Genomic DNA, 17,599 nt, shown 5'->3' with positions numbered 1-17,599 from the left:
TTCCTATTTCTCCACATCCTCTCCAGCACCTGTTGTTTCCTGACTTTTTAATGATTGCCATTCTAACTGGTGTGAGATGGTATCTCATTGTGGTTTTGATTTGCATTTCTCTGATGGCCAGTGATGATGAGCATTTTTTCATGTGTCTGTTGGCTGTATGAATGTCTTCTTTTGAGAAATGTCTGTTCATATCCATTGCCCACTTTTTGATGGGGTTATTTGTTTTTTTCTTGTAAATTTGTTTGAGTTCTTTGTAAGTTCTGGATATTAGCCCTTTGTCAGATGAGTAGATTGCAAAAATTTTCTCCCATTCTGTAGGTTGCCTGTTCACTCTGATGGTCGTTTCTTTTGCTGTGCAGAAGCTCTTTAGTTTAATTAGATCCCATTTGTCAATTTTGGCTTTTGCTGCCGTTGCTTTTGGTGTTTTAGACATGAAGTCCTTGCCCATGCCTATGTCCTGAATGGTACTACCTAGGTTTTCTTCTAGGGTTTTTATGGTATTAGGTCTAACATTTAAGTCTCTAATCCATCTTGAATTAATTTTCGTATAAGGAGTAAGGAAAGGATCCAGTTTCAGCTTTCTACTTATGGCTAGCCAATTTTCCCAGCACCATTTATTAAATAGGGAATCCTTTCCCCATTTCTTGTTTCTCTCAGGTTTGTCAAAGATCAGATGGCTGTAGATGTGTGGTATTATTTCTGAGGGCTCTGTTCTGTTCCATTGGTCTATAGCTCTGTTTTGGTATCAGTACCATGCTGTTTTGGTTACTGTAGCCTTGTAGTATAGCTTGAAGTCAGGTAGCGTGATGCCTCCAGCTTTGTTCTTTTGACTTAGGATTGTCTTGGCAATGCGGGCTCTTTTTTGGTTCCATATGAACTTTAAAGCAGTTTTTTTCCAATTCTGTGAAGAAACTCATTGGTAGCTTGATGGGGATGGCATTGAATCTATAAATAACCTTGGGCAGTATGGCCATTTTCACGATATTGATTCTTCGTATGCATGAGCATGGTACGAAGAATTTCCATTTGTTTGTGTCCTCTTTGATTTCACTGAGCAGTGGTTTGTAGTTCTCCTTGAAGAGGTCCTTTACATCCCTTGTAAGTTGGATTCCTAGGTATTTTATTCTCTTTGAAGCAATTGGGAATGGAAGTTCATTCATGATTTGGCTCTCTGCTTGTCTGTTACTGGTGTATAAGAATGCTTGTGATTTTTGCACATTAATTTTGTATCCTGAAACTTTGCTGAAGTTGCTTATCAGCTTAAGGAGATTTTGGGCTGAGACAATGGGGTTTTCTAAATATACAATCATGTCATCTGCAAACAGAGACAATTTGACTTCTTCTTTTCCGAACTGGATACCCTTGATTTCTTTCTCTTGCCTGATTGCCCTAGCCAGAACTTCCAACACTATGTTGAATAGGAGTGGTGAGAGAGGGCATCCCTGTCTTGTGCCAGTTTTCAAAGGGAATTTTTCCAGTTTTTTCCCATTCAGTATGATATTGCCTGTGGGTTTGTCATAAATAGCTCTTATTATTTTGATGTACGTTCCATCAATACCGAATTTATTGAGCGTTTTTAGCATGAAGCGCTGTTGAATTTTGTCAAAAGCCTTTTCTGCATCTATTGAGATAATCATGTGGTTCTTGTCTTTGGTTCTGTTTATATGCTGGATTACGTTTATTGATTTGCAAATGTTGAACCACCCTTGCATCCCAGGGATGAAGCCCACTTGATCATGGTAGATAAGCTTTTTGATGTGCTGCTGAATCCGGTTTGCCAGTATTTTATTGAGGATTTTTGCATCAATGTTCATCAGGGATATTGGTCTAAAATTTTCTTTTTTTTTTGTATCTCTGCCAGGCTTTGGTATCAGGATGATATTGGCCTCATAAAATGAGTTAGGGAGGATTCCCTCTTTTTCAATTGATTGGAATAGTTTCAGAAGGAATGGTACCAGCTCCTCCTTGTACCTCTGGTAGAATTCAGCTGTGAATCCATCTGGTCCTGGACTTTTTTTGGTTGGTAGGCTATTAATTATTGCTTCAATTTCAGATCCTGCTATTGGTCTATTCAGGGATTCAACTTCTTCCTGGTTTAGTCTTGGAAGAGTGTAAGTGTCCAGGAAATTATCCATTTCTTCTAGATTTTCTAGTTGATTTGTGTAGAGGCGTTTATAGTATTCTCTGATGGTTGTTTGTATTTCTGTGGGGTCGGTGGTGATATCCCCTTTATCATTTTTTATTGCTGTCTATTCGATTCTTCTCTCTTTTCTTCTTTATTAGTCTTGCTAGTGGTCTGTCAATTTTGTTGATTTTTTCAAAAAACCAGCTCCTGGATTCATTGATTTTTTTGGAGGGTTTTTTATGTCTCTATCTCTTTCAGTTCTGCTCTGATCTTAGTTATTTCTTGCTTCCTGCTAGCTTTTGAATGTCTTTGCTCTTGCTTCTCCAGTTCTTTTAATTGTGATGTTAGAGTGTCAATTTTAGATCTTTCCTGCTTTCTCTTGTGGGCATTTAGTGCTATAAATTTCCCTCTACACACTGCTTTAAATGTGTCCCAGAGATTCTGGTATGTTGTATCTTTGTTCTCATTGGTTTCAAAGAACATCTTTATTTCTGCCTTCATTTCGTTATGTACCCAGTAGTCATTCAGGAGCAGGTTGTTCAGTTTCCATGTAGTTGAGCGGTTTTGATTGAGTTTCTTAGTCCTGAGTTCTAGTTTGATTGCACTGTGGTCTGAGAGACAGTTTGTTATAATTTCTGTTTTTTTACATTTGCTAAGGAGTGCTTTACTTCCAATTATGTGGTCAATTTTGAAATAAGTGCGATGTGGTGCTGAGAAGAATGTATATTCTGTTGATTTGGGGTGGAGAGTTCTATAGATGTCTATTAGGTCCGCTTGGTGCAGAGATGAGTTTAATTCCTGGATATCCTTGTTAACTTTCTGTCTCGTTGATCTGTCAAATGTTGACAGTGGAGTGTTGAAGTCTCCCATTATTATTGTATGGGAGTCTAAGTCTTTTTGTAAGTCTCTAAGGACTTGCTTTATGAATCTGGGTGCTCCTGTGTTGGGTGCATATATATTTAGGATAGTTAGCTCTTCCTGTTGAATTGATCCCTTTACCATTATGTAATGGCCTTCTTTGTCTCTTTTGATCTTTGATGGTTTAAAGTCTATTTTATCAGAGACTAGGATTGCAACCCCTGCTTTTTTTTGTTCTCCATTTGCTTGGTAGATCTTCCTCCATCCCTTTATTTTGAGCCTATGTATGTCTCTGCATGTGAGATGGGTCTCCTGAATACAGCAGACTGATGGGTCTTGACTCTTTATCCAGTGCCAGTCTGTGTCTTTTAATTGGAGCATTTAGTCCATTAACATTCAAGGTTAATATTGTTATGTGTGACCTTGATCCTGCCATTGTGATATTAACTGGTTATTTTGCTCGTTAGTTGATGCAGTTGCTTCCTAGCCTCGATGGTCTTTACATTTTGGCATGGTTTTGCAATGGCTGGTACCGGTTGTTCCTTTCCATGTTTAGGGCTTCCTTCAGGGTCTCTTGTAAGGCAGGCCTGGTGGTGACAACATCTCTAAGCATTTGCTTATCTGTAAAGGATTTTATTTCTCCTTCACTTATGAAACTTAGTTTGGCTGGATATGAAATTCTGGGTTTAAAATTCTTTTCTTTAAGAATGTTGAATATTGGCCCACACTCTCTTCTGGCATGTAGAGTTTCTGCCGAGAGGTCTGCTGTTAGTCTGATGGGCTTCCCTTTGTGGGTAACCCGACCTTTCTCTCTGACTGCCCTTAAGATTTTTTCCTTCATTTCAACTTTGGTGAATCTGGCAATTATGTGTCTTGGAGTTGCTCTTCTGGAGGAGTATCTTTGTGGTGTTCTCTGTATTTCCTGAATTTGAATGTTGGCCTGCCCTACTAGGTTGAGGAAGTTCTCCTGGATGATATCCTGAAGAGTGTCTTCCAACTTGGTTCCATTTTCCCCCTCACTTTCAGGCACCCCAATCAGACGTAGATTTGGTCTTTTTACATAATCCCATACTTCTTGCAGGCTTTGTTCATTTCTTTTTCTTCTTTTTTCTTTTGGTTTCTCTTCTCGCTTCATTTCATTCATTTGATCCTCAATCGCTGATACTCTTTCTTCCAGTTGATCGAGTCGGTTACTGAAGCTTGTGCATTTGTCACGTATTTCTCGTGTCATGGTTTTCATCTCTGTCATTTCATTTATGACCTTCTCTGCATTAATTATTCTAGCTATCAATTCTTCCACTCTTTTTTCAAGATTTTTAGTTTCTTTGCTCTGGGTACGTAATTCCTCCTTTAGCTCTGAGACGTTTGATGGACTGAAGCCTTCTTATCTCATCTCGTCAAAGTCATTCTCTGACCAGCTTTGATCCGTTGCTGGCGATGAGCTGCGCTCCTTTGCAGGGGGAGATGCGCTCTTATTTTTTGAATTTCCAGCTTTTCTTCCCTGCTTCTTCCCCATCTTTGTGGTTTTATCTGCCTCTGGTCTTTGATGATGGTGACGTACTGATGGGGTTTTGGTATGGGTGTTCTTCCTGTTTGACAGTTTTCCTTCTAATAGTCAGGACCCTCAGCTGTAGGTCTGTTGGAGATTGCTTAAGGTCCACTCCAGACCCTGTTTGCCTGGGTATCAGCAGCAGAGGTTGCAGAAGATAGAATATTGCTGAACAGCGAGTGTACCTGTCTGATTCTTACTTTGGAAGCTTCCTCTCTGGGGTGTACTCCACCCTGTGAGGTGTGGGGTGTCAGACTGCCCGTAGTGGGGGATGTCTCCCAGTTAGGCTACTCAGGGGTCCGGGACCCACTTGAGCAGGCAGTCTGTCCCTTCTCAGATCTCAACCTCCTGTTGGGAGATCCACTGCTCTCTTCAAAGCTGTCAGACAGAGTCATTTGCGTCTGCCCAGGCCTCTGCTGCTTCCCCTGCTGTTGTTTAGCTGTGTCCTTTCCCCAGAGGTGGAGTCTACAGAGACAGGCAGATTTCCTTGAGCTGCTGTGAGCTCCACCCAGTTCGAGCTTCCCAGCGCTTTGTTTACCTACTTAAGCCTCAGCAATGGCGGGCGCCCCTCCCCCAGCCTCGCTGCTGTCTTGTGGTTAGATCTCAGACTGCTGTGCTAGCAATGAGGGAGGCTCCGTGGCCGTGGGACCCTCCCGGCCAGGTGTGAGTATAATCTCCTGGTGTGCCCGTTTGCTTAAAGCGCAGTATTGCGGTCGGAATTACCCGATTTTCCAGGTGTTGTGTGTCTCAGTTCCCCTGGCTAGGAAAAGGGATTCCCTTCCCCCTTGCGCTTCCCAGGTGAGGCAATGCCTCGCCCTGCTTCAGCTCTCGCTGGTCGGGCTGCAGCAGCTGACCAGCACCGATTGTCTGGCACTCCCCAGTGAGATGACCCCAGTACCTCAGTTGAAAATGCAGAAATCACCGGTCTTCTGTGTCGCTCGTGCTGGGAGTTGGAGACTGGAGCTGTTCCTATTCGGCCATCTTGCTCCGCCCCCCGATTCACTTTTTCTTCTAGTCTAAATCTCTTTTCTTCTGCTGTTTATCATAAAATTCTATAGTTATATTTTCATATTTAAATGCCATTTTGGGGGACATGATTTAGTTGAATAGAGACTTTAACTGGAATAAAAAAGAATGTCCCACTTGTCACTTTATCTGATTTTGAAACAGACACTGTCAAACTAATGTTTTGAGTATTTGCCCTGTGATGCAATAACTACAAACACTCAAGTCATTTCAATGGGATCCAAATGCAACAGTAATGAAGAAGGCTTTCAGATACTTTTTAAAAAAGTATAAAGTGGTAAAATTCTCAAGTTTTATTCTTAGCATTAGTACAATGCTCTAAAAGCTAGATCAAATAACGATGATATTAGTTTATGTTAACTTAAATTTTTTCCTCTGTTAGTGCAATGCCAGTTCTCTGTAGTTATAATGAGATGCATGTAACTAAATCAATGATAATTCTTCTCTTCTATCACCAAGTTTCAGGATGAAAAAAAAGTTTAGGATTAATAAAAATATTATCATAAATTTAAAATGTGATAAATGCAAGTAACTCATTTTAGTATAGTCAAAACTATGTTTCTGTATCATAATGATTTCATGTGTAGACTACTCAAAAATTATTGGAGGTATTACAATTACATAACAAATTCTCACTTTTAAAGATTCATTTGGCATCTCACAGACATTTGATTGTTAAAAATGAACAAGTACTTTCAAAAATATTTCTTAAATGTTTATATCTTTTACATTAACAAATGTCGTATTAAGTAGTCAAATTAGCTCATGTGAGTTCACATTGTGCAAAAAAAGGTGTGTATGGATTTAGAAAATTATAATTCATTAGGAAATAATACTAAAGAAGCTTTTTTAAAGAAAAAAAAATACCCTACCACATACATCTAGCTACCAATATTCCTTACCTGGCAAAATTTACTGGTCCCAAATAAGCCTCTTCTTTTCTAAAAAAGTAAAAGTTAGAAGCAGTCATCTGGAATTTTGAGTCTAGGAAGCACAATTACATGAAAAATTTCAAAATCCATTTTCCTTGCTTTTCTTTGAGTAAAAAGCCTGAAACACTAACTAAAATGCAGCAAAAGTTAACACTTGCCACTTTTTCTAATGAAAGTCATGAAGAAATGAAAAGCAAGACCTATTAGTGCAATTAACTGCTAGGTAATAAAAATGAAAGATGAGGTTGCGGCTGTTACCAGGAATTGAGGAGGTAATTGGAGGCCATGTATGGACAAATTAACAATTACATTGTAGTACTTATAAAATAAATTAATGAAGCTGGCATTATCACACCATCTATTATATTTTCAATATCAAAATAAGAACAAGCTTTTTTTTTTTGGTGTATTCAAGATTACAAGGACTACAAATCTGTGTGAGTTTTTTTAAAAGAGCATGACTTTCTCTGGGTAAACCAAAAAGTAATTTACATCTCCACAGTGTAAAAAGTCATATGCAAATATGCAGCTGCAAGTGAAACCTAGACACAGGGAAAATAAACACACTGCAGCACTTCACTAAAGGTAGGATGAATCTAAGATGGGGGCTGTGTGCTCGAGCAACTTAACATAATACTAGATTATATTTAGACTCTAGAAAATTTTGCTATATGGGACTTTAGGCAGAGAAAATAGAATTGTAAACTTGTTTAATTATCCCAATACTTTTCAAGAGGCATGACATTTGAGTTCTATTCTTATAAGAGTCTTACAAGGATTTAACTAGCCATCAGGTAACTCTTAAAAGGATTTAACTAGCCATCAGGTAACACTGGGATGGGAACTGGGCATCACCCCCATTACAAAACAAAAAGACCACTCGAGAATTGTACAGGACTTTCTTTTATCTATACTATTTATTTTATTCTCAGAGACTCATTGTGCTGCTCAGTCTGGAGGGCAGTGGCGTGACTGAAGCCTTAAACTCATAGGATCAAATGATCCTCTCATTTCAGCCTCCCGAGTAGCTAGAACTACAGGCATGTGCCACCGTGCCCAGTAAATTTTTTTTTTTTTTTTTTTTATTTAGTGTAGAGACAGGGTCTCACTATGTTGCCCAGGCTGGTCTTGAACTTCTGGCCTCATGTGATCCTCCTGCCTTAGCCTTTCAAAGTGCTGGATTACAGACGTGAGCCACCTTGCCTAGCCCATACTATTTGTAAAGATGGGAAAATCTTACCTTAAACTTAATGATCTATTTTAACCAATGTTCTAAAAAGCATTTGGTAAGCATTTATTACTTATCCAGTATAGTAGGCCCTGGTAGCTCTTATATTAAACAGAAATAGAAACCAGGTTCTTCACTTTTAAAATTTAAAGTCGGCCGGGCGCGTGGCTCACGCCTGTAATCCCAGCACTTTGGGAGGCTGAGGCGGGGGGATCACGAGGTCAGGAGATCGAGACCATCCTGGCTAACAAGGTGAAACCCGGTCTCTACTAAAAATAAAAAAAATTAGCTGGGCGTGGTGGCGGCTGCCTGTAGTCCCAGCTACTCGGGAGGCTGAGCGAGGAAAATGGCGTAAACCCGGGAGGCGGAGCTTGCAGTGAGCCGAGATCGCGCCACTGTACTCCAGTCTAGGCGACAGAGCGAGACGCCATCTAAAACAAACAAACAAATAAACAAACAAACAAATTAAAGTCAGCCATCAAGCAAATATTTCTAGAGATCCAATATGTTTTAGATGCTGTCTCAGACTGGAGAGGAAAATGAGTAAAACACAAAAAAAAGGTCATAATTTAAAAAGTGAAAAAGGTAGTGCAGACTTTACTTAATTGGAGGCTGGGAAAAGAAGTTGCCATTAAGCAAAACAATGAGGCATGAGAGGCACAAAAAGGTCTGTCTCCTCTTCCCCCACCCATACTTTCTTTTTTTTCCCCCCTCTGACAGTGACATTCATGTGTTATTCTCCCAGGGGTATTTTCTTTTTCTTTTTTCTAGCTGTGTAATAGTAATAGACATCATTATAAGAGCAGCTTTGATTTACTGAGATTTGCTGGGAACTACACTAAGGAATTACCTCCTGTAGTCTCCATCATCACATGAGGCAGACATGATAATTATCCTCCTTTAACAAATGAGGAATCAAAGGTTTTGAGAGGTTCCGTAATGAATCAACCTCAAGTTCATAGGTCAGCATTCAAACACAGGTAGGAGTCTCCCTCCACATTGTTCCCTGCTAAAGAAACACTGCAGGAATCGTGAGTGTATTGCATCGCACTGCTAAAGGGTATGAGTTTGGAGAAGAATGGATGAGCATTCCTGGAACTTCTGCAGCCTGGAAGGTAGCTATCTACACAAACCTAAGGTGCTAAAGGAAAAGTTTTCTGGAGAAGCGAGTCTAGGTTTTCTCTTTCTGACTCATTTCTGATATTCTTAGGATAAGCCCATTTCTTCCTGTGCAACTTCAGGAAAGCCATAAATAAAAATTTGGGCTGTCCTGTCCTCTTTCCTCATTATAACTGTTGGGTCTGCACACAGAAAAAAAAAAAAAATGTCCTGGGAATATTTAGAGATTACATGTTTGCAAGTGGTAGTCATCATTTGCACCTGTCCTCGATTTGCTGCTAAGCAGACCGCGGCTACTAAACCCTTGTGACTTTGGGGCTTTTGGAAGTTTGGCTAAGTATCAACTTTTAAACTGTGATATTATGGAATGACAGTAGTACAAAAAGAATAACTATTTTTTATCCCTTCCTTTTTCAATATCAGCCTTATGGGAAAGGATGTGACCATAGGGTCTCAATAGAACTTCAGATACTCATGAAGCAACATGTTTAAGTGATAGCTGTGTCACCGAAGAGCAATGTTTCTCTAAAGTTACTTTAAAATGGGTTTTGTCTTTCACGGTTAAAGACTCTGACCATATGCCTTTATGTTGATGTTGTAATTTTCAAAAATCCTTGAAAACTTGAATAGAAAGAAAACAGATACAGCAATAACAAAGACAATTTTTTTCTCTTAAAGATTAAGAAATACAAAGGATTGCATATTGTTGGCAACACTAGTTTAACCATAGAATTTTTTTTTTTTTTTTTTTTTTTTAATATACAGTGCCTCTCTCTGTCACCCAGGCTGGAATGCAGTGGCTCAGTCTGGGTCACTACAACCTCTGCCTCTCGGGCTCAAGCGATTCTCCCAACTCAGCCTTCTGGGTAGCTGGGATTCCAGGTTACGTGCCACCATGCCCTGATAATTTTTTGTAGAGACAGGGTTTCGCCATGCTTCCCAGGCTGAAACCATAGAACTCTGTACTATTTTGGATTTCAATTCAGAAGTTTCATTAAAAATAAACCACATGGCCAGGTGCGGTGGCTCATGCCTGTAATCCCAGCACTTTGGGAGGCTGAGGCAGGTGGGTCACCTCAGGTTGGGTGCTTGAGACCAGCCTGACCAACATGGAGACACCCTGTCTCTACTAAAAAAAAATAAAATTAGCCAGGCATGATGGTGCATGCCTGTAATCCCAGCTACTCAGGAGGCTGAGGCAGGAGAATCGCTTGAACCAGGGAGGCGGAGGTTGTGGTGAGCCAAGATCACCCCATGGCACTCCAACCTGGGCAGCAAGAGCAAAATTCTGTCTCAAAAAAAAAAAAAAAGAAAAGAAAAGAAAAAGAAAAAGAAAAAAAAATACACCACATGGAACGTTACACAGAGAGTGCATGCTACCATGGGATCTGCATGTCTGCATCTGGAGTGTGTAAAAGTTGAGGCTTGCCTTGCTGACACTGCTTCTCCTACCCAGAGCACCCTGACAAGGGTCCACCTGAATGCTATCAGTTCTGCTGAAAGAAAGATGAATCGCATGTCACTCTCTCCACAAACTGTTTATTAAACCAAGGGTCAAATGTTTGGGGAGATGGTTTCCTCAGGAATCCCCAGCTGTTTGCTGAAACCACATATTGGTTGTAGCTTGCAAGCAACAACATTAACTGGGCCCCTCTTTCACTGGGATACAATTACCCAAGCAGAAAGTTAACCAGTCATTCAGAACTGTTATAAAGGCAATAACAACACAACAAATACTTCAGAAACTAATAGACAGGTTACATTACATCTAAGTCCTGGATCCAGTAAAGCTTTATTACTATTGCTACTACTACTATTTTATCAAAATGTTGCAGGCTTTTAAGTATTTTGAGGCTGGTTGACTATTGGCAACATCTAATAGCTGCCGAAATCAAGTGGGACCCCAGGATTTCAGTTTTTCCCACTTTTCTAGAGCCTCCTTAATGGCAGTATATATTCCTGATAGAAAACACAAGGGAGTCAGCCCAGAGATGACACAGACTATCAGAGTAGAGTACAGAATAGTATTTCATTTTTTCCCTCTGTTTTCTAAAATATGAATTTAGAAAGCTTGATATGTTTCACTCCAATTCCATATTGTTAGGCTTCCTTTGAAAAGCTCTGGGATTTACCAAACAATAGTGTATATTCCATTGACAGAAAGGTTGACTAAAGTCAAGAAAAAAAAAAAAAAAATCCTGTGATGTATCTTGAAGATCTGTTTTGAAAAGAAGACTAAACTCTGTATTTGCTGGTCATTTTTTTTGCAGAAATTTCATCTTCATTTTATTTTGGGGTTTCTGTCATAAAATAATGTCCTTTTTCTAGATGACTGGTTATAAGAGGTCCAATTCTTTCAGAGGTAAGGGTTTCATATCAACTTTAAATATTCAGTTCTCTCCTTAGGACTTTTTGCTCCTTTTCTAGATATTACACATTTATAAATGCATGATTTCTAATTTGTTTGTATATTTACTATATTTTTCTTGAAATTTTATTCATATAATAAAAGTTTATTAAGTACCTATCATACATTGTTTTAGGAGCTGGACATATAGTGGAGAATAGACTTTCAAATATCCAACATTCTAGTTGGGAAGACCCAGACCCAAATCTCTAAAGTAATAAATAAGATCTTTTCAGAGCGTTGTAAGTAGCATGAAAAAAAAATAAAATAGAAGAATGGGAAAGAAACAATATTTTACCATGAAGAATTTTTAAAAACACATTTTTGTTGCCTTGATACCCACTGTAATTCAGATACTTTTACATGTAAAGTCATACCAAATACGCAAAAAACAAAACAAAACAAAAAATACCCCACAAAACAAAACAACAACAACAAAAAACTCTTCCATGATTTAGAGAAGTTGATACAGAATCCAGACTCATACAATTGATAAAACCTGTAGACTAAGAGACATGCTCCTCCCAATACAGTCTGTCAGTCTGTGAGATATCTGCAGAGGATTTCTTTTTCAACTACCAAGTAGCAAGACAACAACTGATCTCAGAGCTACCACCATCATAATAATCCCAAGAAGAAAGGTAAACTAAAGTAATCTGCATTTTGAAAGTTATCTAAGGATGAGTGCTAAGTACTAGACACCTTTCATCTGGAGACCTTTCTAACAGGTTTCTGTACAGTGTGGTTGGCCTGGAACTTGGTGAGAGAATAGCAAAATGACCATGAGTTACTTCTTTTGTCTTTAAAATAAATACTTATGTTGTCTAAGCGCTAAGAGTTGTTTTTGAGGATATTACAACAAAATAATGTTTTTCATCTTTTACGTTTTTAGAACCATAAGGAGTTACCAAATGGTAAAAGTAAAAAAGCTAAAAGCAAATGACTGGGTGATTTCACCATCTCCCTCTCTTTAGTGGAAACCTAGTAATGCTTTCGACAGATAATTTTTAAACTGTTCTGAGTAGAAAAAAGATTCTTAAGTTCTTTTTCAGACAGAAGTTATTCTGTTAATAAAAGATGCCATAAGGTTAGGCCTGGGTACCTGACTGAAGCTGAATGTCTAACTCTCACAGTAGATCCTTGTATGTAACAAATATGGTCAGTCCAAATGTAAAATGTTCCATTTTCCTGGCTAGCTCCACATGCCTGGTGATTTTCCATGCTGCCCGGGATCAAGAATGATGCAGCAAAGCTGTAGTTATGCTGCTGGGTAATTTAAGAAGCCACATCAAAGAGCTTTTCAACAAGTTCAGTTTAACAAATAAGACTTTCAGTTTATTTCTGAAATGGCTATGGGACTTAATTAAGTGTTTACTTATACCTCACAGTCACTAACATACAATACCCAGCAATGTTTTTGGTGTTGATGTTCCTACTTGAGTTTTAAATGAGTAAACTAAATAACTGAAATTCTATCACATAGGTATTCATATCTGGGTTTTAAATGCACACTGAAATATCTGGTTGGTTAATGTGATTTATTAAAGAAGCCCAGACCACCCTCAAACCCAACTGCAACTGCTGTTTTCAGTGTAGGGAAAAAGCATGAAGGTAATGAGCTGGATTATGTCTTCTAAGAAAACTCTGTGCTTTTTTGTTTGTTTCCATTCTTGAATAAGCAAATGCTTAGCTATGACTAGAAGTCATTAGGGGAGACAGGTATTTTTCCATCAGGATGCTAAGAAAGTTCTTGATAGGGTTTTTCATTTTATTTTCAAGATTTGATGTTCCTAATTTTTGGTCAAAGTATACATAAGATTTTAAGGATCTGTAACATCTTTCAAAGATCATGCATAACAAAAAGTTCATATGATATTAGTATATGCACTTTTGAAAAAATATGAGAAAAATTATAGGTGTTTTAAGCAAAATGAAAAACTACCTGGAAATCTTTTAGGGAATTAATAAGAATTTACCTCTGTTGTGAATTTTAGTAGCCTAAAAGAAGAAATAAAATGATGATAAGTACTATCAATATGCTTTGTATTTGGAGAAGTTACTGTCCTCAAAGTACTTATACTTTATACTTCTCAGTTATATTCATATTTTAACAGCAACAATGAATAGCTCAAGACTTACATAGTTGACAATAAGCTCTATCACCCAAAGATAAATACCAACAAAACTGGTTATAGTATACTATTCTGAGTGATAGGAACAGCAACTAGATTCACCAAGATAATCTAAATAAAATGGGTTGGCTGTTTGCTTATTTAGTATTGTATCTCCTTGGGGTGAAATAAAATGAGAAATATTTCAGGAATACAGACTAAAAGAATAATTTTTCAGTAGATATGTAAAATATGAAATAGAGATTCATTTGAGGGTAGGTCATGAGAAATGGTTATTCCATAGCACATGTGAAGAGAGATCCATCCCAAAGTTTGGAAGGACAGGTCAAATATCTGAGCTAAAAGACAATAATCAGTTTTTGACCTTTTGTCTTCTTTTTGAATAGTGACTTGAAAACAATCCCCAAAATTGTCCTCAGATTAAATTTCCATAACATAAAATTCAATGCCAAAAATAAATCTGAGAAATATCTTTTTATAAAATAGGATTCTTTATTTTTTAGGAGAGGAAAAAAAAGTATACAAGTAACTGAAGAATACTTGCTGATACTTATAGACGTAGTTTTAAAAAACACTGGTGCTAAATCTCCAAATCCAAATAAGGATACAATTGCTTGTTTTCTGGCAAACGAGCTTAAAAATATGTTACAAGGGCTTTCTAAGAGACTAGAGGAGTAATACACTTTCTTGATTTAAAAATCAATACCTCTCCTGAACAGCTACATGCATTAACTGACATCCTTTCAAAACCATTCTGTCAAAGCTAAGTTTGAAAGGCTGTTCAGTAACTAATCAGATATATCCTGATGTTGAGGTCCATGACACAAATTAAAAAGGCGTAAGATGAAAAGAAAACTCCACCAGGCAGGAAGAAGTGCAAAAGAGAAACCTGGACCTTTGAATATATTTCTGTTTGAATATATTTCTTCATTTTGCAAAGCTAAGTGGAAATGAAGCATTTTTCTCCCAAATATGGGCCAACACATTTCTTACCCTTTCACTAAGAAACATGACAACTCAGGACTAGTAAAGCTCTAGACAAAGTAACAAATGTGCGATGTTCTAATCCTAAGTATTTTGGGCTCTTAATTCCCCATGCCACATACCCATTACACAGTGGTAAAATGCCAGAGATCATGTATATTTTCAAACTTTAAAAAAAAAAATTTGTTTTCGTTTGAGCCCCAGAACCTCCCCACCCACCCAAACAAAATCCTAACTGGAAACTCAATAGAATAAAACTCAGTTTTTAGAAACTGAGTTCTGGTGAAAGCAGGTAGATTGGACCCCAGATCTACCAGCCTGATTTCAGTCTTTCTAGCTTGAAAATGAAGAAAGATTTGGAGAATTTTAGTGACTTGTTTGAGCCTCCTCTGGTAACACCTGAACCCACATCTCTTTCTATGGTTGCCAGATTTAGCAAGTAATAATATAAGATGTCCAGTTAAAGTGGAATTTTAGGGGTAAACAACAAATAATTTTTAAACTATTTGTTGCCAAACATTGCATGGCACATACTGACATTAAAAATGATTTGTTTACTGTTTATCTAAAACTCCTCTTTAGTCTGGGTGCAGTGGCTCATGCCTGTAATCCCAGGACTTTGGGAGACCGAAACGGGTGGATCATCTGAGGTCAGGAGTTCGAGATCAGCATGGCCAACATGTCGAAATCCCATCTCTACTAAAAATACAAATATCAGCTGGGAGTGGTGGTGGGCGCCTGTAATCCCAGCTACTGGGGAGGCAGACGGGAGAATCGCTTGAACCTGGGAGGTCCAAATGCAGTGAGCCGAGATCATGCCACTGCCCTCCAGCCTGGGTGACAGAGTGAGATTCCATCTCAAAAATAAATAAATAAATAAAAATATATAAATAAATATCCTCTTTAACTAGATATCCTATAGTTATCTGTTTCCCCTTCCCTGATTCCCACCCAAGGATGTCACAGCTATATCAGTGTTGATTCTACTGCTTCTCCTCCTCACAGGCTCACCTTGTCACACTTAACATTTTAGGGCTTTAACTAGGAAAGTGGTCCCTGAGTGGTTCTGTGGAAAGTTGATAGCAAAAATATTTTATGTCATCTGTTCATCTTGCTGTTGCCCTTTTGTATAAATAGGTATGTGTACACATAATAGCTCTTCTTAGTGGAAAACATTTTTCGTTTAAAATTGTCTCTGTATTTATAGTGTACAAAATATCCAATAGTTGTAAAGTAAAATAAAGAGCTTTAATAGAGTGCTTCACTCTGCTTTCTGCAGTGATAATTGCTTTATCGAATAAGCCTCTGTTAATGGTACAGCTTGACATTCAACATTTGTCCATTTGATTTATAATTATTCTCACGTGATTTCAAGGAGGCTATGGTTCAAACCAAAAGTAGTTTAAATTGTACTGTCTTTTCTTCTGAATTTGTAAGGAAATTACAAATATATGTTACTTCCAGGCAAAACTATTTTCATTTACCAAATTTATTTCAAATATACGCAAAGCCCTCTCTGCCTCTATATGTTCTGAATAGAGTAACACATATGTAAGAGAAAAATAAATACAGCAAATGAAATCACCAAGTTAAAAACACATCCAGTTTGCTTATATGTTGGCCATGGATACGGCACCAAGAATTCCTCACCAAACAATGAAGAGAAACCTACATGAACCACATAGCAAGTTGTCATGAAACAGGTCAAGTCTCTCAGTAACGTTCACAAAAAGGCTGTTAAGAGGCAAAAATCATTTGTATTTACAATCTATCCACTCCTTATAAAGATTTTCAAAAATACTTCTGAATTATTCTGCTTTTTTTCCTGAAATTCAGTCCATCAGGATGCTTGGCCCTTCAAAGTCTTCACGAAACTCATCTGAAATTTTTATTCACCTTTCTGCCTCCCCACAACCTGTAACACTAACTATAATCGGAGAAATACCTACACCTGACAACATGAGAAGTTGATATGCCACTTTATTAAAAAGATTTTGTATAATTAGTCAAGAATCACCAAATTTCTGCCTCACAATAGAACAATATCACAATATCAGTTGTTGGCAGTTATCAAACCACTACAGTTCCACTGGCCCTCCCAAAGCTGAGGTTAAAAGCTGGCCTCTGGAAATCAATCATGCTCTCGGCAGAGGATATTTCAGTGATATGAGAGCTGAAATGGAGACTATAATCTTTTGTGATTACCCTAGAGGCTGAAGCAAACGTAAAAGGGAGTCTATGAATTGCTGATAATTTCCTGTGATGACCGACTCCAGGAAATTCTGACATTACCCTTGCACTGTAACAAAATGAAGGTTCCCCAGATGCATAGCTTCAAAGAACTCTACATCTGGGTGTCACAATGCTTTTTTAGAAGCTACTCATCCATTAAAGGGGCCAGGCCTGTGAGGCAGTAGCACTCTCTGAAGACAATGGAAAGTCTGATTGCACAAGAAGTAATGAGCTCTATGCTGCAGGCTGTCTTTCTACATAGTTCTTTTCTGAGGGAACTGATGTAAGATGTATCGGTTTTACTCCCCCCACCACCTCAGAAGTCTAAAGACTGGTAGATTGCTGTTCTAACAGCTGTAGAGCTATGAATATCTTAGTCTGTGTAATTTAAATTTTTTTATTTAGGCTGATATTTGCATTCTGAGAAAAAATATTTTTTATGCACATGCACATACCCTTAAGGTCTACATAATACTTTGAGATAGAATCTAAGACTACTAATCTTTTTTGAGTAGGCAGCGAACTTACAGTTAGATGCCGTGCTCGGAGCACAGGTTAAGGGGGTCTTTTTCATGTGAATGGCAATTTAAATTCCGGAAAACAGGTGTGTGGGAGGGGGAGGGGTGGGTAGGGTAAAGGGAGATGTATAACAGTCAAAGTTCAAGGGATTTTTGGAATAAATTTCCATTATCAATACATGAAGGATAATTTGATATACTGATTATTATGACTTAATTTAAAATGTATTTTAAATGGCCATTTTAACCTAATTGCAATTTGATTAATGAATAATGTGGGAATAAAGGTTCTATATTTGGAAGTCAACCGTATTTTAAAAATACAGCAAAAAACATGATGTCTTACTACTCTATGACAATGTGTCATAGGTACACAGCTCTCAGGTTCAAAATGGCATGTAGTTTTTGGAACCTAAATATCACTGAAGGTAAACAGGGAAAAAAAGAATCCATTCAAACTAGTTGTGCTTATTCCCAACCTCCACTTAA

At 38.0% G+C, this 17,599-nt stretch overlaps 1 protein-coding gene across 10 annotated transcripts in view; it reads right to left on the bottom strand.

Annotated features, from left to right (window-relative positions):
• ZNF385B (zinc finger protein 385B) overlaps positions 1-17,599 on the bottom strand; it is a 446,640-nt gene that overhangs the window by 91,246 nt on the left and 337,795 nt on the right. For 3 of the 10 annotated variants that reach the window (XM_030917001.1, XM_010382901.1, XM_010382895.1), the window contains one exon: positions 6,461-6,499. The exons of the other annotated variants lie outside the window; for them this stretch is intronic. In XM_030917001.1, the coding sequence (XP_030772861.1) occupies positions 6,461-6,499 (39 nt within the window). The remainder of the gene's footprint in view (positions 1-6,460; positions 6,500-17,599) is intronic. 10 annotated transcript variants of the gene reach the window in all.

The sequence above is a fragment of the Rhinopithecus roxellana genome, chromosome 14 (assembly GCF_007565055.1).
Source record: "Rhinopithecus roxellana isolate Shanxi Qingling chromosome 14, ASM756505v1, whole genome shotgun sequence".
Classification (NCBI taxonomy): Eukaryota; Metazoa; Chordata; class Mammalia; order Primates; family Cercopithecidae; genus Rhinopithecus; species Rhinopithecus roxellana.
Note: the sequence above shows the minus strand (reverse complement) of the source record. Positions and strands in the feature narration are given on the sequence as shown.